This window comes from Actinia tenebrosa, unplaced genomic scaffold, assembly GCF_029948245.1.
Source record: "Actinia tenebrosa isolate PJP-AT-01 unplaced genomic scaffold, QUT_ActTen_1.0 PGA_scaffold14__42_contigs__length_11649687, whole genome shotgun sequence".
NCBI classification, from domain to species: domain Eukaryota; kingdom Metazoa; phylum Cnidaria; class Anthozoa; order Actiniaria; family Actiniidae; genus Actinia; species Actinia tenebrosa.
Window position 1 is genome coordinate 7,805,926 of NW_028292574.1, and position 27,783 is coordinate 7,833,708.

The 27,783-nt window shown below is 42.8% G+C and overlaps 1 protein-coding gene across 1 annotated transcript; it reads left to right on the forward strand.

The window, feature by feature from the left end:
• Window positions 1-111: 111 nt before the first annotated feature.
• Window positions 112-25,077, forward strand: LOC148911404 (N-alpha-acetyltransferase 38, NatC auxiliary subunit-like). Its single transcript, XM_089029530.1, has 3 exons — window positions 112-138; window positions 17,609-17,771; window positions 18,978-25,077. Exons 1-3 carry the CDS (start codon window positions 112-114, stop codon window positions 19,091-19,093), a joined length of 306 nt encoding a protein of 101 aa, XP_088885656.1. The 3' UTR covers window positions 19,094-25,077.
• The last annotated feature ends 2,706 nt before the right edge of the window (window positions 25,078-27,783 follow it).

Consider the following 27,783-nt stretch of genomic DNA (forward strand, 5'->3'; position numbering starts at 1 on the left):
ATCTTTCCTGCGTCATAGATCATGATGTAATCATCCGGGACATCAACACTATCTCAGGCTCTTTTCGGTCTTGGAAAGACGAGAGGGACTGATACTAGTAGAATTTTCAAAATGGCGGACGAAAGTCAACTTTTGGAGGTAAAAATATTTAAGACAATTTTAAGCCTCATTTTCTCTTAAGCTTTTTATTACTATGTTGAATAATCGTAAGGAACTGTGGAGAGCAAGCAGCGTGGGAGGCTATAGGCCCCTATTTTTGCTAATATCTACTAATTTATCCAAAACCTTTTCACTTTTTGCCAGTTCTAGTGCCTTGAGTTCCTCGATCATGCGAGTTCAACGTGCTCTTTACGTAAAATTTAGAATGCCAATACCCTTCCTTTTCAAATAATAAGATTTTATTGAGATTAAGTGTTGAAATTAGTGAGAATCTTGCATAAGCGAAGAGTAATGAAAATCAGTCTTAGCTTGGCCATACCTTGTTTTTGGCTGAACATTACTGATCAAAATGACCAGCAAGGCAAAGATTTTACCCGAGAGAAGTTCTAATTCTAGCCAGAGATTGTTCAATGACCAACCATCATACAACATTATATATTCTTTTTATTATCTGGCTTGGCCCAGGATATAAATGACCTCTCCTGTAGTCTACCCCTGTGTCTTAGATAGCTCAGGTAGTTGCAAACGTCATTGGTTCAAATCCTGTTCAAAGCCAGTTTTTTTTCCATTCTTCAGCAGTAGTATAGGGAATGGGGGTTCCAGCGCAATCTCAACACGGGCAAGACCCGTGTCAAAAATCCACCTACGGACAATCCCCACTCCAAGTGTGGTTGGGGGCAACAGCGCAAATATGTTAGTCTATATATGGAGTGCGAAGAATGTAAGAGAACTTTTAAGAAAGAAGCGGATTTGAAAAAGCATTTGAAAATGAAGACGAAGTGTATGAGCAGTTATGATTGTGGATGTGGTAAGAAGTTTGAGACTAAGGTTAAATTGTTTTGGCATTGTCAGGACTGTGAGTACGACTACGACGACCTAAAAAGTGCTTGGTATTAGGTATAAAATATTTCCTATTATATAGATGGAATCCCAAAGCAACTTCAGCACGGTGTCAATACCCGGTAACGGTGAGATTGACGTTAGACAGTTTTGGCGTCAGTCAGAAAGGAAGGTTAAAAGGACTCTCCGAAAAGGTATAGAAGAATTAGGAGCCCTGAAAGCGAGCATAATGGTAGAAGTAAGTTTGTCAAAAGACGAGGTAATGACGACAGCAATGTTGCGATCAAAGTCGTTAGTGATATTAGAATCCACGAATCTGGATAGGTCACTCAGTGAAGCCTTAGAAGCAATAATGGAGTCGCTGTCTAACTACACGAAAGAAGGATCGGGTTGGACAGTAGAGGAGGTTGAAGGAATAGAGATAAGTATGGCCAGGTACGTACCCATACGAGGGGGGAGTTACGTACCGCTACCAACGTGGGTAGAAAGAAAGAAGGCTATTGTAAACGTGAAGAATGAAGACAATCGATGCTTTATGTGGGCAATCAGGTCTGCACTGTATCCAGCAGAGAAGGATCCCTGTAGGACAAGTAAGTATCCCACAGACGATTTAGAGTGGGATGGTGTGGAATTTCCCATGCAGTTGATAGACATCCCCATATTTGAGGAAATAAACGATCTAGCAATTAACGTTTACGGAGTCAGAGAGCAGACGATAGTACCGTTAGTTCTGTCAAAAAGTAAAGGAGAGCGCGTACATTTATTCTACCACGGCGGACACTACTCATGGGTTAAACACATTAGCAGACTATTCTACAGACATACTAAGCACAAAGGCAAAAAGTACTTCTGCGACTGCTGCTTGCTGTCATTTACATCCTTAAATGCCCTAAAGAAACACGATGAGATCTGCCGCGGAGTCGAAGAAGTGGCGCAACGGATCCAGATGCCCACCAACAAAGAGCTTTCATACGCAGACCATCAAAAGCAGATGCAAGTGCCTTACGTGATATATGCAGACTTTGAAGCGTTGATAACTAAGGAAGAGCAGAAAAGTGGTGCCACGAATAAGGTGGGATTACACGAGATCTGCTCCTTTGGTTACATAGTAGTCAGATCAGATGGTAAGGCCGACCCTCCTGTAATTTACCGAGGCAAGAACGCAGCTAATAAGTTCCTAGAAGCATTGCGAGAAGAGGAGGGAGAGATTAGAGAACAATTAAGATGTCCAAAGAAGATGGAATTTACCAAAGAGAACCAGGAGGCTTTTAACAAGGCAAAAAAATGCCACATTTGCCAACATACGCTTCTTCAGTTTGGAAGACGAGCCAAGAAAGCGTGGGATGAAGATGGAAAGTATCTAGGAGAAGCTCATTTTAAATGCGGGAAGTATGCTAAGAAAGGTGAGAAGCCGGGAAAGCCCTCCACGCACTGCATTCACTGCCACAAAGCATTTGTTGAGGATTTCTATGTGGATAAGGTTAGGGATCACTGCCACATCACGGGTAAATACAGAGGAGCGGCTCATTGGAAATGCAATATAAACTTCAAAGTAAATCCAGACATGGAGATTCCGGTGTTCTTTCACAACCTCCGCGGCTACGACTCCCATTTGCTACTACAAGGAACAGACGGCTCCGACGTCAAATGCATACCCAACAACAAAGAGCGCTACATGTCCGTAACTGTGGGTAAGCTAAAGTTCTTAGATTCGCAGCAGTTTATGGCGGACTCCTTAGCAAACCTCGTAAAGTATAACACCAACTTTCCCATTTCCAGTCAATACGGCGCGGAAAGGAAAGGAGTCTACCCATACGAATACATGGACTCCTGGGATCGATTCAAAGAACCCCTACCACCCAAAGAGAGATTCTACAGCACCCTAAACGAGTCCGGCATAAAGGATGAGGAGTACCAGCATGCGTTAGACGTGTGGGAAAAGTACTCCTGTGAGAACATGGGGGACTACCACGACATCTACCTAAGGTCTGACGTAGTGCTGCTTGCAGATGTTTTCCAAAGCTTCAGAAAGATGGCTATGGAATATTACGGATTGGATCCCGCTAATTTCTACACGGCTCCTGGGCTCAGCTGGAGTGCTTTGTTAAAGAAGACAAATGCGCAGTTGGATCTCCTAACGGAGTACGACATGTATCGGTTTATGGAAGACGGTATTCGTGGCGGCGTATGCGGGCCCAGCCGACGTTACGCCCGCGCAAACAACCCCTTAGTAGAGCACGACCCAGAGAAACCAACCACATACATTTACTACCTGGATGCGAATAACCTTTATGGTTGGGCAATGTCACAGTACCTACCTGTGAGAGACTTCGAATGGGATCCAGTGAAGCCGATAGACTTCTACATGCAGGTAGGAAAGGAGGAAGACAAGGGTTACGTCTTAGAAGTGGATCTGGAGTACCCAGAGCGCCTGCACGACGAACACAATGAGTTCCCCTTAGCACCAGAAGCGATAGAGATACCATTTAAGCAGCTAAGTCCACTGCAAAAGCAAATGTGCCCTGGTTACAAACCGTACAGGAAACTAACTATGAACCTGATGGATAAGAAGAAGTATGTGGTACATTACCGCAACCTGCAGTTCTACGTGCGACACGGAATGCGCGTAGAGAAGATCCACAGAGTCCTAAAATTCACGCAGGAACCCTGGATGCGCCCCTACATTGACTTTAACACGCAAAAGCGTACCGCAGCGAAAAATGACTTCGAGAAAAACCTCTTCAAACTGATGAACAACAGCGTGTTCGGAAAGACAATGGAGAACATCCGCAAGCGCGTAAGCGTAAAAATAGTCAGCACCAAAGAGGAAGCAGAAGCATACGTGTCACAGCCAGGCTTCGTTAGATACGTAGAAATGCTGAACTTCTACGTGATTCACATGAAAAGGGCAAACCTCTTACTAAACAAGCCCGTTTACACAGGCTTTACGGTGCTGGATCTATCGAAGCTGCTTATGTACGAGTTCTACTACGATAAGCTTAAGCCAAAGTACGGAGACCGCTGTCGCCTCCTGTACACAGACACCGACTCCCTAATTCTAGAAGTGCAAACGGAAGACGTTTACAAAGACTGCCTCCCCGACATAGACGAGTACGACACCAGCGGTTACCCGAAGGAGCACTTCCTTTACTCTGCGAAGAATAAGAAGGTAATTGGGAAGATGAAAGACGAAATGTTAGGAAAACCCATCGTGGAATACGTGGGTCTGAAACCAAAGATGTACAGCGTGCTAAAGTTAGACGGCGTAGAAAAGAAAGCTAAAGGCGTAAAAAAGTATGTGGTTAAGAAGGACATTACGCACGAGTCCTACCTCAACGTATTACGAACACGCAAGGAACAGCGGCATAAGATGAACAGCCTGCGCAGCTATGGTCATCAGATACATAACGTCACGCAGGAGAAGGTGTCACTGTCTGCATTTGACGGTAAGCGATGGATGTGTGATGACGGAGTGCATACGATAGCATTCGGACATCACACGATAAGCAGTTCTTCTTTGACGAACCCACGCGTGGGACCATCATGAAGATAATACAAGATGGGCTGACCCTTCTTAGCTATCGCACTTCGGATCTGGTAAGTTTCCAAAGACCAATTAGGATCCGTAGCTCTTTTGGATCCTCCTTCTAATTCACCCGGCTCATAGAGATATCGAACCGTGACATTACCTAATCTTTTTTCCTGGGGGAAGACTGCCCTCGAACTTCTGACGAAGGACTTGTGTTCCACGTGTTTCTTTTTTATGGCATCCTTGGGTTTCATTCCCGTAGCCCTGGCCGCCTCGTTGTTCAAAGCCGCGACGACCTGGGGGAGCCTCTGAGTCCATTCTCTGTTGCGTTTGGATGGATCTTCCAGCTCTTTCCAATACTGGTATCCAAAGAGACGCTCGGCCAGGGTCTTATTGAATCTTTCGACAATGCTTTGACCCCTGTGGTACTCTGCTTCGGCTCTCCTAATCTTAGTGTCGTGGTCTTTCAGGGTCTTAGTAACCACGCCCATGAACTCCGTCCCCGCATCCACTTGCAGCAGCTTAGGCCATTTCAAGACGCGCTTATAAATCCTACCTAGGGCTTCTGCGACTTCCCCAGAATCCTTGCTGGTTATGGGTTCAGCGTCTTTGTATCTGCTTGCGATATCGACTACGGTCAAAGCGTACCTATAGGTCTTTTTTCTCACCTTATCGTGCGGTAAGAAAAGCAAATCCGCCTGATGAACTTCATTGGGGGTATTTACGGTAAAGCTGGGCCTGGGAATGTACTTGGGCACGGGAAGATAAACCTGCCAGAGGGTTTGTTTTCTTAGCCAGTTCTTAGCCGTTTCTTCTGATACCCTGGCCGCGGTCGCGAGTTTCTTGATAGCTGACGCTCCTTTCCAATAGCCTTCAGGCCCATAGTAAATCCTTTTGAGTTTGTCCTCTACGCGGCCCATTATATGAATTCCAAAACAAGATTGATCTTTCGCCCGTTGAAATCCACCGTCTTTCCGTCCACTTTAATGGTGATGTTTATGCTTTCTACCAAATTAGACAAGTCATAGCTTAAAGAAATGGGAGTGTATTCTACTGGGTCAAATGGATTACCTTTGGGCAGAAACTTGGACATAAGAGAAGACTTTTCTCCATTGCTGTAACTATTGACCAAGTCGCAATAGACTTCGTAAGAGGATGCGACTTTCCATTTTACGTCAAGTTGACCATTGATCGTGGTACTAGTAAGGCCCAGGAGTTCTACCAATGGACTGCCCTTTAAATTAGCGCTCCCATTATTTTTCTTAAATGTCATTTCATGGGGTAATCCTGTGGTAAGAGTATATCCGTGCTTTGCTAGCTCCTTAGTCAGTGTTATAGGGGTGTAATGGGAATCTGGTATTTTTGGTTTGGCGCCGGAAGTTCCGATGACAAAGCCATTAATTAAATTATACCAAGAATTGTACAAAGAGCAACTAACCAACCGAACCCTTTCCGCGCGGATGGGAGGATTCAAGTACGTAGTAAAGTTATTTTCATCGCTTTCCAAAAAGACGATCATTATATTAGATACGCCAAAGCTACGCCCCCCACCAGCCCTGCAACTCCTACGAAGACCAATTCATTGCCTTCTTGTTTCTTAGAAAGCTGGTAGTAATTTTTGAACTGAGGCTTTTTTGACTTCACCGATGTTGCGGGATGCGTTTGCGCATAAAGTTTGAAGGCGTAGTCTGTATTTTCGAAGTTCTTGTCTGCCTGCATTTTGTCTTGGTAGTTCTTGTCCAACCAATCCCTGTAAGCTTGTCTTTTTTCATTCCAAGCTGCGACGTCCCGCTGATATTTCTCCAGCGCTAAGTCGTGTCTCTTTTTTTCGGCGACCGAATCTCCAGTGCGATCGCCTCTAACTAGTCTATCCAAATACTGACCACCATAGTTAGCTCCAGTGAATGCTAGAGCCGCGATAATTCCACCTGCTACGACAGCCATCTATATTTCAGCAAACACAGTTTGCTTCTAGATTAGGTCGTAGGCAGGTACTTTTCCTTTCGTAGGTAATCCTTTAGCATGATAGCCCCGCCAACGGCAGCGGTCATCTTAGCAAAATTAGCGAAGCTCTTGCTTGGGTCTTCAGTAAAGTCTTCTTTGAGCACTTTCTTACCTACCCAACCAATACCCGCAACGATGGAAGTAATGATAGCTGCTTCTTCAACAGTTTTCAACAACGCGGTTGACATTATATTACAAAGCGAGAAGGTTATTACTCCATTTCAGGGACCTTACTCTTTTTCGTCTCTACAGGTGTGTGATATGTTGCGGCCTCCCACTTTACTTTTGGCTTCGTAGCCCGCCATTGTAAGTAGAGGCTGCCTGCTGCTATAGCGACTCCTAACGCGCCAATGACGTAGCCGGGATTCCAAAAGGATTCCTCTTCCTCCACCTTTTCTTCTTTTTTGGCTTTATTCTTTCTGTTCATCTCCGCTAGCTTCTTTCCAGCGGCAACTCTACCTGCAGATTTAGGTTTGGTAATCTTCTGCTCCTCCTGAGGTTGTTCTTCGGTGCCACTCATCTTATATCTAAGGACTTGAAGGACTTGACAAGTAACTTGATGACGACTTGACAACGACTTAAGCATGACTTGACAATGACTTAAGGACGACTTGACAACGACTTGACTAAGTACTTGAGGTGACTTGACAACGACTTGACTAAGTACTTGAGGCGACTTGACAACGACTTGACTAGGTACTTGGGGCGACTTGATCAGGTACCTCAGCAAGTGCTGCCTGGAAGACCTTTTCGACTTCTCTGTCCTTTTTGAAGTCCTTCCAAGACACCAGTACCTCCTTCAAGTCGACGTGCTGAGCTACGTGAAGTGCCGCAGAGGCGACTGCCATTAACTTACCGCACTTCAAAGACAACCACCCGCAGGTTATCTTAAGTTCTTGGGATATGACATAGTCCTCGCTTATGTCCTTCCGCAGTTGCTCCACGTCGTCTATGGGCAGCGCAAGTCCAAGCAATTTAGTCGCAAGTCGGATAGCGGAGTCTGCGACGGCGTCCGTGGTCTTACTTGCAAGGGCAGCCTCGTACCTCTTATGGAACTTCTTGACTTCCTCTTCCGACAACTTATTAACCTGCTCATGGGTAAGTTCCTTGCCTATCATTTCTTTACACTTCCCAGAAGACACAAGGATGTTGAGTTGTTCCTTGAGGTTACTTTCGTCTAACTGTGTGGGGACTTCATCTAAGAGCTGCTCAATCTCCATATACATTAACGTCATAAGGAAACCTCAAAGAAAAGATCATCTTGGAATGTTGATGCGTCTTTAAATGCCGCATGTATTCATGCAACTGTTCCTTGGATATCTCGCCTCCGTAGTCGCTTAAGATGGTTTCCAGGTCAGACTTACTTGGAGTATAAAATACGACCAGGGAGCCTATGTTTTCCCTGAAGGGTTTAGAGACACTGGTAAGCTGCTGGGAAAGCAACCAAACGCTGATATTGTCATGTCTGCCGCTGAAGGCGAGCTTCACTAATTCGGAGGTGCGCTTTTTTACGTCGTCCCCACAGGCAATGTCATCCAGTATGAGTAAAGTCTGCGTATCTTTAGGGAATTGCTTATGCCAGAACTTCAAATGGCTGGATAACTCGTTAGGGTCTAAGATATCTACGAAGAAGTCGTCATCTTTCACTCCTATGCCCGTCCAGGTGCGGTTGTTCACGTAGGTGGGACAAAGCAGCACTATGTAGTCAAAGCGGTATCTAAAGGGTCCTAATAGCTGCTCCACGACGAATTGAGTCTTTCCGCAGCCGGTGGGTCCTACTATCAAAGCGTTACAGGGCATATGATCTGGTTCCATTATATATATGAAGCCTTTGGAGGACATGACGAGAGAGGAACTAATTGCAGAACTACGCATGATGCATGGTCAGAATGAGGTACCTACGCCTTTAGAGGGCCTTACGAATGAAAGGTTGCTGCAGCAGGCATACATAACGTTTGGCAGAGTAGAAATCCTTTAAATATATGGAACCAGTGGAAGCAGTAAGGAGGATTACCGCCGACGCAAAGGATAAAAGAGACACCATAGAAATGCAAAGGGAGGAGATCGATCGGCTGAAAGAGCGCGTGCAGGAATTGTACGATGAAATGTGCGGTCTGAAGCGCACGGAGAGGCTTGCTGCGCTATGGACTATGGCGGGCTGGGCTAAGGAGTCCGTTAAGGACTTTATTCGATATCCCCCATGAATATATGGATTACGTTTGTATGGAGTGTGGACAAGCATTCGAAACCCAAAGTGAGTTAAACAATCACTTAGATTGGCTGTAAGACCTTCGATATATGGACTGTATTACATGTGAAATACCTACTGACTGCATTTTCCCCCCTAAGGAGCCTACTGCATCGTCCGACATAGTCACAACGTCATGTAAAGAATACGCCTGCCGCCATTGTAACAAGGTATTCGTTGAAGAATCCTTCGTTGGACATTGGTGTTACGCGGACCCCAAGGCTAAGAGGACCTTCGCCGATTCTACGAAGACTAAAAACATCCCTTAGAGGCTTGCAACGGGCTTCGAAATAGGGGTTTCAAATGTTGACAAAAATGTCAAAATATAAATGAGATATATGGACTGTCAAAGTTGTCTTAAAAGATTTAGCAGCAAGCGAAGGATGCAGCAACACGTAAACAGGCGTACTTGTATTACCTGTAAGAATTGTGGTAGGTCGTTTCCGCAGGGATTACATGAACATTTAAAGAGAGGCGTATGTATTAACGACCGCCAATGTAGTTTCTGCGATAAGATATTCAGTAGCATACAACGCCTTCAGACGCATAAAAGGAGGCACGAGATATCTTATAGACTCCTTTCGAGGGAATATAGATTGGGAGACATTGAATGTTGGAATTGCAGTGGTCCCTTAGACGAATGCGAACATAAAGAAGAATACCTAAAGAAATGCATAGATAGACATAAAGCATTGTTAAGGTTATTCCCTTCCTTCGAAAGAACTGAAGGAGTTCCATGGACCAACAGAGAATATTGGACTGACGTTTGTTACGGCTGTAAGTGTGTCAGGGAGTCTGAAGGACATATTTCATACTGTATTTGACATTTATGTCAACATTTCAGACCCCCTATTTGGGAGAGCCTTGCAATATTCAACTCATATACCATGTTACCTTACATCGCAGCATTCACAGGTGGAGCCCTGATATACACCTTTGCTACTCGAATGATTGAAAAAAAGAAGGCGGACACAGCAACTGAGTACTTATCCGCCCATGAAGAGGATTAATCACACAGTGGATTCTCCTCCGCGCGACGTTCGATGTCAAACTTCCATCGACCGTTAACCTTGCCATAGCTGCGTAGGTGCGTGTATTCTTCACCTTGCAGTACGTATCTAACGCAGTCGGGTGCCCAAAGGCTGTATTCCTGACCATCGCGTTCCAAGACTAACCTTAAACGGTCGATGTCTTCGAACACGACGTAATTTTTTATTCGGTATGCAACGCCTTGCAGCAATTCGCGCCAGTGTGTTTGTTCAAGAATCATTATACCTATGGAATATTTTAAGGTGCGTGCTTAAGGTGTTGGAGCCTTTGAAAGCCTTTACGCACCAAGGACAAGGGACACGTACGTCAGCCATGTACTCAGCTATCTCCCTGGTCAGCATATCGTAATCGTTGCTTACGATGGTCAGGTAACCATTCTCTTCGAATCTCTCCAGCATTACCTTTTGTTTCTCGGATAAGACACCGTTACCTTTGGGCGTTTTCAGTTCGATACACAGCCCATTGTATTTTTTATGACTGTTGAGAATCAGCAGATCGGGTTGCCCTGCCTGGTAACCCCTCTGCCAGCATTTAATACGCTTATTTGAGGTGTCTTGCAGTTCTCCTAAGCCGGGGACTATGATTGCATGTGGGTAGAACCTACGGACGTTGTATACGACCCGATTATGTAAGTCGGACTCAGTTTCTATCTTGAACTTCATCTTATTTGGACTATCGAAGCGCCTATCCAGTTCGTACTTACCTGTCTTCCTTAGCGTGGGCAGGACGTCACCCATTACCCATTTCCTGAACTTCTTTGCCTCCACCTTTTCAGAACCAAATACCAGCTCATACAGACCTTCCTCTGTTAGGTACACGGCATTTGGCTGTGCGTTAAGGGTGTCACTCAGACTTACACCCTTTATAGACCCCAGTTTTACCTTGTTTTCCTCTGATACGTGGTCGGAGGTTGCTTTTCGGGAATTTACATAACCCAACGTTAGCGCCACCTCCTTTGCTTTGAAATACAATTGATCGCCTTGCACTAGGCATTGCAGTTTGACGTTGTCGTTTTCAAATACGCGGAGCATCATATACGTAAGGAATATTTTAAACTAACGGCGCATCAAAAGGATTCCTAGGCCAAGGGCTATTAGCGCGTTTGCGATTGTTTGCCAACCTGCCATCGTACCTATTTCATCCAGTAGTTTCTGGTAGTCTTCTCTTGTGGTTGCGAGTTCCTCCAGTATTTCTTCTTTTGTCTTTTGTAATCCATCTGAGACGATAGCGAACTGTACCTCTATAGAATGCTTTCGTGGATCGGTCATATATCTAGTAGGCAACGCTCTTTAGCTGATTCATTTCTACGCTCAGTTGCGCGTCTGACACGACGAAGATATACGCGTTGATCTTAGTAGTGTCGCTGGCATGTTTGGTGCGCTTGATCTCCAACGTAATACCGTCCTGGGTATTTACCAGCCGCAATCCCTGACCATGTAGGTCTTCGTCGTTGGTGGTGCGCATGTCAATCCACAGCGCGTACTTATCCTTAAAGAATTCCTTTGGACTAATTTGATCGCCAAACTTACGCACGACTTCCAGGTACATGTCCTCGGGCTTTATCCCTTGTGAGTAAACCTTATTAGGTACTCCGTTAATGCTAATGCCTACGTTAGTGATGTTAGGATTAAAGAACGCCTCAGAGTCACGCAATCCTGCCGTGTATGTCTTTGCGAACAGCAACATTATCCCTGTAAGGCTGCGTCTGGGTAGGTTAATGCTTTGGTTGATGACCTCTTCGACGTTGTTCGTGAAGCTAAAGGTCTTGTACATCACGACGTGATCGTAAAGGAAAGCCTTCCCGGAGCTGTATTCCATGCCAGCGCTACGTGCTAAGTCTTCGCTGTATACCGTTTCATACTGCAGCTCCAAGTTCTTGATGAAATAAGGATCCACAGCTGCTGAACTTACGTCCTTTCCCTGCAGGATGTTCGTAGTGTCTGCTAGGGTCACTTCGAACTGCAGTTCGCTTAGCTGCCTTGGGTAGTATACACCGTGGTTCGTAATAACTTCAAAGTCCAAAGGAACGACATATTTAGTACCATAAGCCGTCTTTATTTCGTCTTCTCCCGAGGCGCTGTCGGTTGCGCTTCTTACCTTGCGTATGGCTTCACTGGCGATTCCCTGCCCTATCCTTTTCTCGCGGTCAAATGCAGTCAACCATAAGTCTTTGTACGTGGTATACAAATCATACCTGTTTAAGTCCAGCAAGGATTCCCCAGCAAACTTTACACGCATCTTGGAAACAAGGTTTCTACCCACGTTATTGACGACGTAACGCGCGTCTGCGGTATCTGGTTGCACCGCTAGGTTAAACCTTAGCGCCAGGGTGCCAGGAACCAATACTAGGTTATCTGTTAGTCGAGGCACGCCTACGTACAAGGTTTCCCCTGGCTTAGCGCTAGAAGGTGTGAATGTAACCCGGTGAAAGGTGCGTTCTGCTTTCAGTCCGCCAACCTGCTTAGGTAATATGTTGGGGCTTAACTTTGAGCTTATCATATATAATGGAAGTAGAAGGAACGGATTTCGATCCCACTACTGAAGAAGGTCAAGTCGATATCAACGATGATGAATACGACGCATGGACTAAAGGCGCGGATACCGAACCTCACATCTACGACATGGCCTTAATAAGTAGGTATGGTGATAGATGGAGAAGCTTCAAGGCCACCTTGAATCGCATGTGGCAATCGAGAAACCACGGCAGCCCCATCCCTGAGTACTTAGAGCTTCAAAACATAGGTGAGCAGGGGGCAACTGCGCGGGAGACTGTAGAGTGGGCAACTCGAGAGCTAGAGCAGCGCTACAGCAACTTCGATGCTGATGATGTAAAGCTCACGGAAAGGGGAAACAAAGTCCGCATAAGCGTTCAAGACATGAGATATCCCGACAAAAACCGCTGGACAACCCCACAAAACCTCTTCGATGAGGAGGGTAACGTTAGGGGTGACGTCTCGAGATTAAAAGGCTTTCAACTAGCTACCCGAAGCGCGTTAGAAAGGTTGGCAGCCTTGAACGACAGGGTTGCGTTAGAAAAACGCGCTGAGGGGTTGCAAGAAACGTTGGATGAAAGGGAGGAAGAATATATGAAGCAAAACCGACTACTTACTGATGCTCAAAAAAGACAACTTGACAGCAAGGACCAAACGATAGTGGAAATAATAGAACAAAGAAACGAGGCTCGACGCGAAAGAGACCAAGTCCAAAGAGCCTTCGATCTTGTCCTGCAAGACCTGGACATAAGCAATGAGGAAGGAAAAAACTTGCGTACCACCATATCCGGCTCTCTAGAGGAACAGCGGCAGTTAATTACACGAATAAAGACTATGGAAGAGCAAGTCAGACAAATGGACCAGGCTATTGAAGACCTGGAGGGACAAATAGAGCGGCAGCAAGAAGTAATCGAGAACCAAACTCGTACCGAGGAAGAAAGGGAAGCAGCTCAAAAGGAAGCAGAAGATCTAGAGGTGCGCCTTGCGGAATTACGGGCGCAAAAGGAAAACCTGGAAAAGAAGCTGGGGCTTACTACCAAGGAAAAAATAAAAAGGTTTCTGATGAAGTATGGCCTTCCGCTGGCATTCGCCGTCGCTATTTCGAGCGTAGTAGGAGTTATCCTATCCGCTCTTAAGGCTACAGGCGCGGGCGTAAAGAAATTAGGCAATGGACTAACGGACTTGGGAAAAAAGATGGCAGCCGGTCTTCCTGGGCTGCTGGGTTCAGTTGTTTCCTTGGCACTTAGGACCGGCGGCGAACTGTTGAAGTTTGTAGGGAATAACATCTGGATCTTGGTCGTCGCTATTGGGGTGGTCCTCCTGAAGAAGATGAAGGCTTGATCTTATCCTTCTCATCGGGCGGTGCCCTGCTTTGAGGATAATGAAAGACGGTATTAGCACCGCCCTGGTAATTTGGAACCAACGGCAACACACTCATGGTAGAAATGGGCTTATGACTCCAGGCTGCATTAGCAGGCCTGCGACCTATGCGATTTATCCCAAACTTGCCGTCATCAGAAGTGACTTGCAACTTAGCATATTTACAATTGGCTAGCATATGAAAAGTCACTGGCGTTAGGTCTTCAGAGGACCCTGTGTGTGGCTCCATCGAAAAATGGGTAACTTTCCTGGTGTTCGTTGAAGTTCGATAAGGAAGTAGGGGCTTATTATTTTCATCGATAAGCCTAAACCCCACATTCGCATGCGTATTTGCATTAATGCTAATAGTGCAAATGACCAATGCAGTGCCCCCAACCTCAACCCACAGTCCAACGTCATGCCAAGCGCCGTTGTCATATCCCTCTTCATCTAAGCGGTGGGTATAACGCGTTTCCCTCACGTATGGATTCATATATTACAGGGAACAAGTTCCCTTCTAGAGGCTCATTACCGTCAAAGTGCTGATGGTCATGTGGTTATAGACAGTATTCCTTTGATTTTCTATGCTATTTATGCAAACACTCCCGGTGTCATCTACTCTTATCTGCAGCTTTACCTTCCCGTGGCAATCAGCAACCATGTGGAAAGTCCAAACGGAAAGATTCTCAGAGCTATTCGTTGGCGGCTCTACTGAGAAATGCGTAGGCTCCCTGTTGTTTGTCTTCGCGCGCATGGGCTGTAATACTCCATTGTCGTCACAGAAACGAAATCCTACATTCGCACTGCTAACGGCCCCCAAAGAAATGCTGCATAATATCAACTTCTTTCCGGAGTAGTTCAAATACACGGACATGCCCGTGACATCAACCCAAGATGCTTGGGTGTATTTTTTCTCGCCTGTGTAAGTCGTATAGACACAATCTACTCCAGCTACGTAGGGGTTGTTCATCGCCATATATAATAGCTCAGACCAACACTTGCAGCTGCTAAGCCGGCCTTTAGTAAGTTATGGTCATATTCCTCAGGTATAACCTTCTTCGATTGCCTTTTAGGTTGGGGTTTTCCTACATGCACCTTCTTCGATGCTTTTTCTACCTCTTTTTTAGGTTTCTCTACGAAATGAGGAATACCCCTGGTCCTGTCGGAGTTAACGTCGTTCGCCCCAAACTTCATGTCTTTAGTCGCTCGCTGCAGCTTGTTGTTGTAACCCACGACGGAATCGGTGTTAATAACCAAATTACTTGGCATTAACCAACAGCCAGGCGACAAAGCGTAATCCAGTCGCGCTCTAGATTCCTGCAGCGCTAATTGATACCTTTGAACTGACTTGGATATGGTATTTTCTATTATTGCAGTCTCAAAATGCCTTAGGAATTCTTGCTGCGTTTCCTGTGAAATACCTTGAGATCCAACGATGGGACTGCGGGTCTTTACCTGCGATCCCAGGATGCAGTAAACGAAGGCTTCGATGCTGCGGTTAATCCTTGCTAGGTTTTTCAGTCCAATGCCCTTTGCGGCAAAGAAAGGCGCCCAAGAATATTTCTCTTTGCTTTCTATGAAGTAGATCAGATTCCCTTTCGTTCCGCTGCCTCCTAAGTCCGAGAATTCGTAAGAGCTAGGATACCCCATACCCGGCCTTTCTATGCTGGCCCCAACATACGAAGCATAGGTGTAAGTCTCTCCTAAACCATGGGCTGCACCCTCTTTGTTACGAAAATCAGGGTTGGCAAGCTTAAACTCATTCCTTAATCGCTCCCATGCGACTTTGTCGTATTTGTTATTCATTGCATTAAAAGCAATATCCTTGGGAAGCGACGTTCCTAGCTCAAACAATAGCCTACGAATAGTAAAAGCAACATGAAATCGCAGGAAAGGAATATGAAACATATCTGCGGCTATACCACATCCTTTAGTAGCAGCCCAGACAGCAAAGTTTAACTGCTGCGGCCAATACCGCATGTTGGGAGCTGATAACCATTCTCTGGATTCTTTCCCTGAGTTATGCTTTATTTTCGTCTCTCTAAAGATGTCTCTGACCTTTGTCTTGAAAGTCGTAGGACCCACGGGGATTTCTAAGGAGGTAACCATTTTAGCAAAGTCATCCGCTCCACCTTTGTCGTCGTAAAGCGAATATTTCTCCGTCGTCGGCATCAAATACTTTGGAAAATTAGGTGGGGGTGGGGTCTCATGAATAGGAGGCTTTGGTTCCAAATCCTCATTGCTGTACATTCTGGAGCCGTTATAGTAGATCCCATCGGATCTCCTTTCGAACTTACTAGGGTCTGCACGTGGAAACATCTTCCTAAATGCTCTCCAGTTGGCATAATCCCTGTCGTCGTGATGTGGCTGGTCCTGTATATCATTCCCAAAAGCGTCGTACATTAGTATATAATGGATGTTATACCATCAGCACCTCAATTGTACCCAGATGCCCCCAATTATCACGCTACCACTAAGGATACAGGTCCTAACGAACTAAACGCTGAAAACTTTCGTCTGAATAAAGCCAATCTAATCCTCGCTTACTTAGAGGGTCAAACGAAGCACTACGAGGAGGTTAGGAAAAAGTATGCTAGAGCCCGAAGTATACTACATAAAGTCGCAGTAACTTCCGGCTCCATGTCCGTGGCGTTAACGGGCACTGGCGTTGCTACTTCGCTTACCGGACCTGGAATAGTTGTTGGCGTTCCTTTGGCTAGCGTCGGCGCCGTCTGCGGTATCGTTTCCGCTGTTACAACAGGCATTATAAAGCAATTGTCCGGTAAGATATCCAAGCACGACACTCATATAGCCCTGGCAAGAGCAAAGGCTAACACCATCGCCGACTTGGTGTCTCAGGCTCTGCGGGACCGCCGCATAGACGACACGGAGTTTTCTTTGATCCTCGCGGAGGAAAAGAAATACGGGGAGCTAAAGTCGGGTAATAAAAAAACCATCGTGAAAGATCTTTCCGAGGAATCTCGCAAAAAAATCTACCAGGAGGCAAAAGAGGAGCTCCAAAGAAAACTCGCTCATTGAACATCAATTTCGAAAAGAATGTAGGGGGGTTTCACCTACATATCGAACGACAGTCTTGAAATTACACTATCTTCTTGGAATCCATCCTAACAATGGGTGGTTAGGGTCAATTTCATGAAATATTTCATAGATTACGTTGGGGTAATAAGGAATATCCTTATCCAGTCGACAGAATAACCACTCGGCTCTGCTCATATCAGAAACCTCGGGAATAGACTTACCGGTAATTTCAGACAAAAGGTAGGGAATAGCTTTGTAATATTTCCCTAGCTTTAATTTTTTTAGCGTTTTCCGTAGACTTTGTGGGGTTGGCTCTTTTAAGTGGTTTATGATTTTCTGCCTTACTTCATCGTCTAAATATACCGGTCGATAACCTTGGATATGACTCATCCAGTCCCTGAAGTATCTTATTCTTTTATATGGAGTCTTCTTACGACCTCCATTGGCGTAATATTGCTCTTTGGTAGCATTTGGTACGGCATTACGAATATTCTTACCACATTCGTAACACTGTGCTGACGTGTCGTCTTCTATTTGCATTTTCTTGTCACAACAAATATACTTATTTGGTTTAGTAGGTACAAACTTGGGTTTCAAGCACTTTACACAGAAATCATAAACAAACTCTTTACATTCTTCGCACTCCATATATAGACTAACATATTTGCGCTGTTGCCCCCAACCACACTTGGAGTGGGGATTGTCCGTAGGTGGATTTTTGACACGGGTCTTGCCCGTGTTGAGATTGCGCTGGAACCCCCATTCCCTATACTACTTTCAGCTCTATCTATTAGGCTGTATTCACTTACTTATTCTCTAACCATTATAGGCCTGCAAAATAGTTAGCAAAAATATCTATAATAATCATTATTTTCCCCCCTCATTTAGACTCAAGAGAAGAGTGAGAAAAGAAAAGAGTTAGAAAGCTGGTTAAACAAACTACTGCGGATCAAAATAACTGATGGCCGTACATTGATAGGATCATTTTTATGTACAGATAAAGATATGAATATTATTCTTGGTTCCTGCCAGGAGTATGTTGGACAGCCAGGTTTGTATGTTGTGTATTTTATGCTTTGGAATTCAAATTTTAAGAAATTTTGAAAAGCCCTTGGGAAAGGAAATCGGGAGGAAAATGTCTTAGAGTGTAATGATATACAGCTCCTTGAAAACCCCTGAACCATTAATTTTTTCCAACCTTGAAACAATCTCCAGGCTGTTCAAAGTCAGGGCACAGCTAACTCACAGATTGAACACTGAAACAACATCTGAGCTGATCTAAGTCAGGGCATGGATATCTCACTATAGAACCCTGAAACAACCTATGGGCTTATCTAAGTCAGGGCACAGCTAACTCATAGATTGAACCCTGTAATAACCTCTGGGCTGATCAAAATCAGATATGACAGGGCGAACTCATATATCAAGGCCTGAAACAATCTCTGGGCTGGTTTAAGGCACAGCTAACTCTAATAACATCAGGACTAGCTACAATGTATCTAATTTGTGGCCCTCACAGTCAGGGCACAGCCCCACAATCCCTTAATTAAAGGGAATTAGGGAAAACAGTCCTAAATATAGGAAACCCATATTCACAGTGGTCAAGCTTTACACGCTGCTTATCCCATCTCTTCACCTCAATCACTCACTAGCTAATACACACCACCTACTAGTGATATCCCTGCATTCTTTTTTTTTCTTTTCGCTGTTGATTGCGGAGCAAGCATGCAGTATTTCTATCTCTGCCTGTAGCCTGGTATCCTGACATACTGTAAGGCTAACATTATCCAAGTGCTCACATGAGATAGAAGATTGAGAAAACAAAGCAAATTTCAAAACAAGTGGAAAAATAAATAGGAAAAGATAAATAAGTTATTTATAGGCTTAAAGTCAGTTTGGATAGGAAAAATTGTTAACTGTTTATTATTTTTTATTTCTATTTTTATTTATTTATTTTATTTTATTTTATTTTATTTTATTATTTTTTATTTTATTTTATTGTATTTTATTTTATTTTATTTTATTTTTATTTTATTTATTTATTTATTTTTTTTTTTTTACTTGTTTATTTTTATTTTTTTTACTTTTCTTAATTAAAAAAAACTGACCTCGGCTTGACTGCCTTTTTCCATATTTTCAAGACCTCAAGCACAGGTTTTCCCTATCCAACCACAGGCAGCCCAAGCAATATATTTGGGCTGCCTTTGATCTGACTCTCCTGGCCAGAAATACTTTAATTAGATGTCATATTTTTTAGGGGTTGATAAAGAAGATCCCAGGATACTAGGACTTGCTATGATACCAGGAAGACACATCAGATCTATCGAAATCGATATGGACAAACAATATAATAAATTTGGAGAGTTTATTTAATGCATTGAATCAGACAAGAATCCAGGGCTACCCCAAGAGCTTTTGCGAGGTTATTTTTGTTTTCTTTGGTGTCAACCGGTTTATGTAATTTTTTTGTAATAATATTTCTATAGACCTCTTCGGCTTGGGGTAATGTTGTCCCATTTCAGACCACATGTCATTCCCTTGAGAATAAGATTCTTTGTTTGAGCTGTATCCATATTCATGTGTCTTCTCATGTGCAACCGAGCGCAAACCTTAAACAAAGAAATGATACTCTAGGGAATGACACATGGTCTGTAATGGGAAAACATTACGTCAGAGGCAAAGAGGTCTATTAATAATTATACTAGAGTGCAAACAGTATATCCGTGAAACACTATTGTGATAGTCTTCGGTTGGTTATGTCTCGATTTATTTGTTTTATCTTGACTCTATACTACATGTATTGATCAGTACGCGAACTGATATATATCTGGCATGCATGTGTATATATATACGATTACAATCATGTGATTAACTATAACGTAACTAGTTAAACAAAGATGCATTGTCACACAATATCATATAATGTTACATCCTCCTCTCAACGAACTACAAGTCAAACTTTGTTGTTGGTTTGACAACCCGTCCATATCTAGTTGTGTAGTTTGAGGGCGTGTCCATGCCACTAGTACTTTGTGGTACTTGGTCATCTGCTGGTGGCTTTGGTGGTGTATCTTGCTTTTGTACTGCTGTATCCGGTCGCAAGTCAGACCTTGTTCTGCGATATACAGTTTCATTATCATGCCTTTTCACAAGGTACGACCTTGGTTCTCTAGCTTGTTGCTGTACTACTGCTGGCTCCCATGTCTTCCATCTGTGATCATACATGCGCACTGGTTGCCCACCATATAAGGGTTGTTGTACTCTTCCAGTGGTACGGTTATAGTATTTACTCTGCTGTTCTTGTCGGTCAAGTAGACTCTCTCTGATCTAGTCCCTATCATTTCCAGTCTGGAATGCTCTTTGTGCAGCTGGTAAAGTGGTCTTGAACTTTCGACTGTTAAGAAGTTCTGCTGGTGACTTGAGGTTATTGTTGACTGGTGTTGTCCTGTACGAAAGGATCCCCAAGTATGGGTCCTCACCTCGCTCGTCACACTTCTTCAGGATGTTTTTTATGGTTTGCACCATTCTCTCAGCAAAACCGTTTGACTGTGGGTACAAAGGTGAGCTTGTCACATGATCTATACCATATGTTGCTGTAAACGAACTGAATTCTCTGCAGTTGTACTGCGGTCCGTTGTCAGTTATAAGGCGTGATGGAATACCATGCTCTGCGAATATACTCTTCAGGTGGCTGATGACGGCTGCTGAGGTAGTACCTGTGAGGTAACATATGACTGGGAACTTGCTGTATTGGTCAGCCACTAGTAGGTAGTGCTTACCTTTGTACTCAAACATGTCAGAACTGAGTGTTTCCCATGGTCGGCTGGGTGTATCAGCTTGCAAGATTGGTTCTCTTTGGTTCTTATTTTGATATCTCTGACATGGTTCACATTGTTCAACTATTTGCGTTATATCTTTCGTTATTCCAGGCCAGAATACACATGATCGTGCTCTGAGAAGACACTTTTCGATGCCTAGGTGGCCTTGGTGGAGGGCGCATAAGATGTCAGCACGTAGCTTGGGTGGGACGATGATTCGGTCTTGCTTAAGGAGGATACCATCTTCGATAGTAAGCTCTTCTCGAAAATTCCAATAGTCTAATAGAGCTGCTGGACAATTACCTCTCTGATCAGGCCATCCTCTAAACACGGTTTCTCTGAGAAGTGACATGGTAGAATCCCTTGCTGTCTCTTCTCTGATCTGTTTAAGTTTTGTAGGCGAGGCAGGTAGGGTCTTTGTGATGCAGTGGACATCTATTCTTGGTAGTTCTCCAATGGTTGGCCCTGTTTGTGGAGTGATTCTCGAGAGGGCGTCTGCAATGGGGACATTAGCTCCTTTAACGTATGTAACTGTGACGTCATACTTCAATGCGCGGAGCACCAATCGTTGTAGCCTCGGGGGGCAGCTAGCGAGTTTCTTTTTGAAGATTGACTCAAGAGGTTTGTGGTCAGTTTCTATCTTGCAGTGCTTCCCATATATAAAATAATGAAATCGTTCTAGGCCCCATACCACGCCTAGCGTCTCTCTCTCAATGTTACTGTAGTTTGATTCTGTATCTGTGAGTGCTTTCGATGCGTAGCATACTGGTTGGCCATTTTGTAGGAGGACTGCGCCTAGTCCCTTCTGCGACGCATCTGTTTGAATAGTTGTCTCAGCATTCTTGTCGAAGTACCGGAGTATTGGAGCTGATGCGATTTCTTTCTTGACATCCTGGAAGGCTTTATATTGTTCTGTATCCCAAACAAAAGCTGTTTCAGCTTTGGTCAGTTCTCTTAGTGGTGCTGTGATTGTCGCTAGACGGCTGGAGTACCTTGTCAAGTAATTAACAAGGCCCAAGAAACTCTGTAAATCCTTGACGCTTTGCGGTGGTTGCATGTTCAATATGGCTGATATTTTCTTTGTATCTGGCTTAATCCCTTCAGGTGTCCATGTGTGTCCAAAAAAACTCGCTTCTTTGCATTTGACTTGCACTTTGTCTTTATTGAACTTTATGCCCTTCTCTCTTGCGCGGCACATTAATTTGGCTAAGTTGTCGTCATGTTCTTTCTCTGTTTTGCCATACACGAAGTTGTCGTCAGCGATGCCTGTAACACCTTGCAGGCCTTCTAGGGATGAGTCGAGTTCCTTTTGGAAAATGTCTTGCGATACGTTTAGTCCAAATGGCATTCGCGTGAATCGATACCGGCCGAATGGGGTGTTAAACGTGGTGAGCAGCGAGCTCTCTTTGTCAAGAGGCACATGCCAGTAGCCCTTCGTGGCATCAACAATACTAAAGAATTTAGCATTATGTAGTTGGCTTACTACATCGTCTATCGTCCTAGAGTGGTAGTGCTCTCGCTTTACCCATTTGTTGAGGTCCCTGGGGTCCAGGCACACTCTTAGCTTTGTTATCTCACCCTTGTCGTTGACTGTCTCGTTCAGGACTACACTGTTGACCCAGTCTGTAGGCTCATTTACTGCTTCTATAACTCCAAGTTCCTCCATGTTGTCAAGTTCGGCTTTGAAACGTTCGCGTAAATGTATAGGTACTGCTCTAGGAGGGTGAACGACCGGCTCTGCTCTTGGGTCCAAGGTGATGTGGTATGGCTTCATTTCAAAGGTACCAATACCTTCAAAACGGTCTTTGTATTCATGTATGAGTCTCTCTTTGGTTAGAGGACGGTTGTCTTGCAACTTTCCTTTTTGCTTGTTGAATGTTTCAATGCTGCAGTTGATTGTAACGAGTCCAAGTTGTTCGCACGTGTTGCATCCAAGCATGGCAGGCCCTTGTACATCTGTTACAGTAAAGGGTACCTTCGTAGTATTCCCATTGTAGTGTACGTACAGTTCACATGTACCGATACAACGGATTTCCTGTCCACCATACGCGGTCAGAATATGTGGTGGCCCGAGTACTTTATCTTTCGGTAAAGCGATTATCTTGTCGAAGTCTGTTTTAGACATAACATTGGTCTCTGCGCCCGTATCAAGTTTACATGATAACCTTGTCATTTTCTTGTGGAATGGCCTTGTTGTGACGTTAACGGTTGTAATCACTTTGTTGCGACTTGAACTCTGTAACCCGTCGACTTCAAGCGATCCCATAAAGAATCTTTTAAAATCTTCTTCACAGTGTTCAGGACTTGGTTCCTCGTTTATTTCGTGTACTTGTCTGCGCTTGTTACACATCTTACTGAAATGTCCTCGTCTGTGGCAGTAATGACATTCGACACCGCTGGCGGGGCATTTCCGGTTTGCTGTGTGCTGTTCATTCCCGCAACGGTGACACGTGGACTTGGTCGTCGATTTAGTTTCTTTATTCGTAGGGTACTGTTCATACTTGCGTTGATTTTGCGTTTGTCGCTGTGGACCCTTTAGAGCATTTACTTCATGGCTTGCGTTGCTCATCGCGACAAGTTGTTCACGTGTTGCTTCTTCGGTTCGTGCGATTTCCCTCGCTCTCTGGAACGTCAATGAATTTCCCTCTGCAATGCATTTCTTTCTAACAGTCTCATAGCCAGTGCCAAAAACTAGAGTGTCTCTCAGCATTTCATCTCGTAGTTCGACGGGAAATCCACAACTTTGTACGATGAGTTGTGCTTCTGTCAGAAAGACGTCTAGCGGTCTGCCGTTTTGTCTCACATTACGTAAATTAAATCTGTTCAAGATATGGTTTGCTTGTGGCTTAACATGATCCTCAAATCTCTTCCAATATCCATTTATGTCCTTGTGCTCTTCCTCGTCCAATGTCCAAGTGTTGTATAGATCTAGTCCATAGTCTCCTGACCATAACAGTAGGTAGTTAATCCTTTGCTCTTTAGTTTTGCCCTTCAATGGCCCATCAAACATGAGTTCGCATTTCTGTTTAAAACGCTTGAAACGGTTATATAAATCTGGTCCAGACGACCAATCCATCTTTGGGGCTTCGAAGCCTGAAAGATCTCCCATTCTCGTACTGGATTTGCTGAACAATACGATGTATATACTAATGAATACGATGATGCGTGGCGGCGACTTGAAAATTGACCTCGGTGTTATTGTTGTGTAATCCCCGGGTGTAATCTCTCGAAGACGTGGCTTTACAAATAGGTTCTTCGAAGTAAGTTAACTGATCCCGGTTCTGACATCCATGTGATAGTCTTCGGTTGGTTATGTCTCGATTTATTTGTTTTATCTTGACTCTATACTACATGTATTGATCAGTACGCGAACTGATATATATCTGGCGTACATGTGTATATATATACGATTACAATCATGTGATTAACTATAACGTAACTAGTTAAACAAAGATGCATTGTCACACAATATCATATAATGTTACAACTATTGTTCGAAATAGTGCTAGTTAAACAAAAGAAAACAATAGAATTAGCATCAAATAGTGTAAGTTAGTATTACTAATATTTCACAGATTTTTTTTTTTTTGCACTCTAATAGAGTGCTCGCACTAAACCCGTGAAACAAATACTAATTTTTAGTACTAAATAGTGATAATCAAACAATAGGAAACAAAGGATTCTGTATGAATTACTACTAATTAGTACTAAATATTCATGGGTTTAGTGCGTGCACTCCACTAAGATATTACTTTACCATTTGACAAAGGCACATTCAACTAATTTGGCAAATAAAAGTTAAAGTTAGTTGTAGGATCTGTGCTAAACCTGCAAGTACAGTACTCCAAAATACTCCTGTGAGACCAGAGTTTTGAGAAGTATTTTGAAATATCATGGAGAAGATAGAAAATAGATAATGCTAAAGGTATGACATACACTGTAATTAAGTATAATTGATTTTTCCCAATTTCGTTAATAAATATTAATTTTATCTGTATGAATGGAAACAGGGGAGGATCCAGGATTTTGTTCAGGGAGGGGTGCAAATCAAAAGGAAAAAACAATATTTGTTATCTTTGAAGTAGGGGCACAAATTGGAACCAGGGAGGGGTGCGCACCCACTGCACCCCTCCCCTGGATCCGCCCCTGGGAAAAGTGTTTTATCTTACTCACAATGCTCAGCATTGAATAGTCGAGTGCCTTTACATAATAGTTCCATTGACATTCGTACGTGAATGTTAGCCTGATTGAATAGCAAATTTATGTAAAGAATGTGTAGGTTGAGCAACACCCTTGTTTTGAACTCTCACACACTTAATAATATACAGTAATGGTATTTGTGAATAGCTGTCAGACTTGTAAATGAGGATTTAAGCCAAAGGAATTCCTTCTGTAGTATTCAAAAACAATGGTTAATGCAAATGAATGTAAAACTGGTGTACACGTGTAGATCGTACACATCAGCTCAAGAGAGATTCAAGACATTGTCACTGACTTTTACATGTAAATAAAGATTAAAGCAATATTGTTAAACTCAAACTCATTTTTAGATTTGTTTCAGGGTTCAAAAATTCAGTTTATTCTTACCTATCTACCATTATCTACCAAGGGGTCTTACCTATTTACCAACCACAGTTGCTATATGGAAAATAATAAAAGCTCCAAGACGTTTTTCTTATGTTTTGAGCTCATTTGTGAAATGGATTATTTTCTGATGTGTGATGACATCATCCCGGGGGGGGGGGGGGGGGGGTACTCCCCTATATTTGTTATACGGGTATGTGCCGCCCTATAGGGTATGGTTTTTCGGCTTTTGGGTCTGGGGTAGGGTATCATTATTTGACATTTTGTCTGGGATAGGGTATCATTTTAGTCTGGGATAGGTTAACGATTTGGTCATTTTTGTCTGGCAAATAGGCTACGCTTTCTGCCGACACAAAAACAATAAAAACGTTGATTGCAATCGCTTGTAAGACCGTATATTCCGTCTTTTAGTCTGGGATAGGGTGTACAATTCTTAGTTTTAGTCTGGGGTAGGGTATGTAAAATCAAAATTTTAGGTCTGGGATAGGGTCAGGGTTTTGAGGTCTTGGCGGCACACCCCTACCCAAGTTGGGGTGGTAGTATCCCCCCTGGGACATCATCACGCTGTAATTCTTCATCATATTTCTTAAAGTGCCTATGACCCTTAGCTCAATGTTTTCAGCATTGATTCTACATGAAAATTCAAGTTAAGTAGTAAAATATTTTTATATGATTTGAGTGATGCATCTTGGAGATATCAAGGTTTATACTTCCAGTATGCTAATGAGTGTGACGTGTCATAGTAGGCATTTGGGTTTATTTGTCATCATTTTTAGATCAAAACACTGATTACAATGATTGGGGAAACAAATTCGTAATAACCTTTCTATAAACCCTGAGTAAGATAATTATGTTTTATACAGGATATTTTACTACCCCAGTACATTTTTGGTATATTTAATAATGCCTCCTATGACATCACACTCATTAGCATACTGGAAGTATAAACCTTGATATCTCCAAGATGCATCATTCAAATCATATAAACATATTTTACTATTTAACTTTTAACTTCATGTAGAATCAATGCTGAAAACATTGAGTTAGGGGTCATAGGCACTTTAAAAAATTAAAAGAACAAGCATGCTAAAAAATGTGCTAAATTATAAGGTATGTATTTTCTCAAGCAGTAAAACCCCACGTATAAGAACCTAGATTTTTGCAAGTCAGCCTGAAGAGGTTCTTTTATAAATGGTGCTTAACTTGAAATCAGGCTATATAGGTTCTTAAATGGGTTCTTAATTTTTGGTAAAAAAGAGTACTTGTATTGGTGGGCGTGGCATTTCATACATTAAATAATTCACACATAATTTTCATGCTAGCTAAATGGAATCATAGTTAATGGAGCGGAATAGAAGTTAACTATGATGAAATATATATTGTAGAACATTAAAAGCACATAAATCATACAAAATAGTGCACGTTATTGTTTTCTATTGTTTTGCAAAGTACAGACCCTTTTTCTAACATACAGAGTATACTGTATTTTATTATTTACAAGAAAATAAAACAGATTTGACTAATTTATATTTGGAAATTAATTAGACTTTGAAATTTCAGCCTGACAGGTTCTTGAATTAGGCTCCTATACCCGGGGTTTTACTGTATCAGAAGTATAAAATTGGATGGTTTTCAGATTCTAACTCTGAAACAGGGCATGAATTTCAGGCTTTTTACTCTGGAACAGGCCTGTCGGGGAGGAGGGGGGGTCAGAAGGCTCAGGGGCACATCCCTGGGGCTAAGTTCAAATTATTTCCTTCTTTCTGATGGGGCTGACATTGCTAAATCTCTAATTTTTGTGTGACCGTGTAGAGTACAAACACTATAAGTGCGTAACATAAATACCACTAAATGCTGCTACATTATGCTAATTCTATTGTTTTCTATTGTTTAATTAGCACTATTTACTACTAAATAGTGCAAAGTGTTGCACACTTTCAGTGTTTGTACTCCTAGTAGAACAACAACAGTGCATGTAGCCTTCACTCTCAGCTAAAGGAAGATATATTTTATATTAATAATTGAAATTCAGACATACTTAGTTTTTATTTATTTTTTGGAAATTTCTGAACAATGTACATGGGAGGCTTAATTATAAGTTTTTAGGTAGACTGTAATAATTCAACATTTTTAATATTAAAATGAAAAAATCGTTGTCTAAATACCATTGAAGCATGCACTACTAAGAGTGAAGGTATTTAACCCGTGAAATGAAAAATACATTGTCAACGTGTAATAGTCAAATAGACTATAATTAGGGGCTACTAAATTGTATTAATCAAATATCTATTTCACGGGTTTAATGACTTCACTCTAGGTAACTCATGACTGTATGAAGGCAAATGATTGAATTGAGAATGACGTATTTGTGAGGATCTAGCTATGCTTTCACTAACTTCATCTACATTCATTAACAGCTGATATGAAATGTGTAGGAATGATAACACTACGAAACTGAGGCATCATGATCAGGAAGCCAGAAATTTGACCAAAAAAATGAAAACATCCCCTTCATTACAATAAAAATTACATAAAACTCATTAATTATAGACAATTTGAAAAACGAGTTTAACACTGGAAATGAGCACCATGAACAACATTATTTAATGATATCAAAACTATATTTTCATAAGAAAGACCATGTCTAAATTATTAACAATT

Coding starts and splice junctions, on each gene's coding strand:
- LOC148911404 (XM_089029530.1), top strand. CDS start 112: ATGGCGGACGAAAGTCAACTTTTGGAG. Junction 139..17,608: donor ACGAAAGTCAACTTTTGGAG/GTAAAAATATTT, acceptor CCCCTCATTTAG/ACTCAAGAGAAGAGTGAGAA. Junction 17,772..18,977: donor GGAGTATGTTGGACAGCCAG/GTTTGTATGTTG, acceptor CATATTTTTTAG/GGGTTGATAAAGAAGATCCC.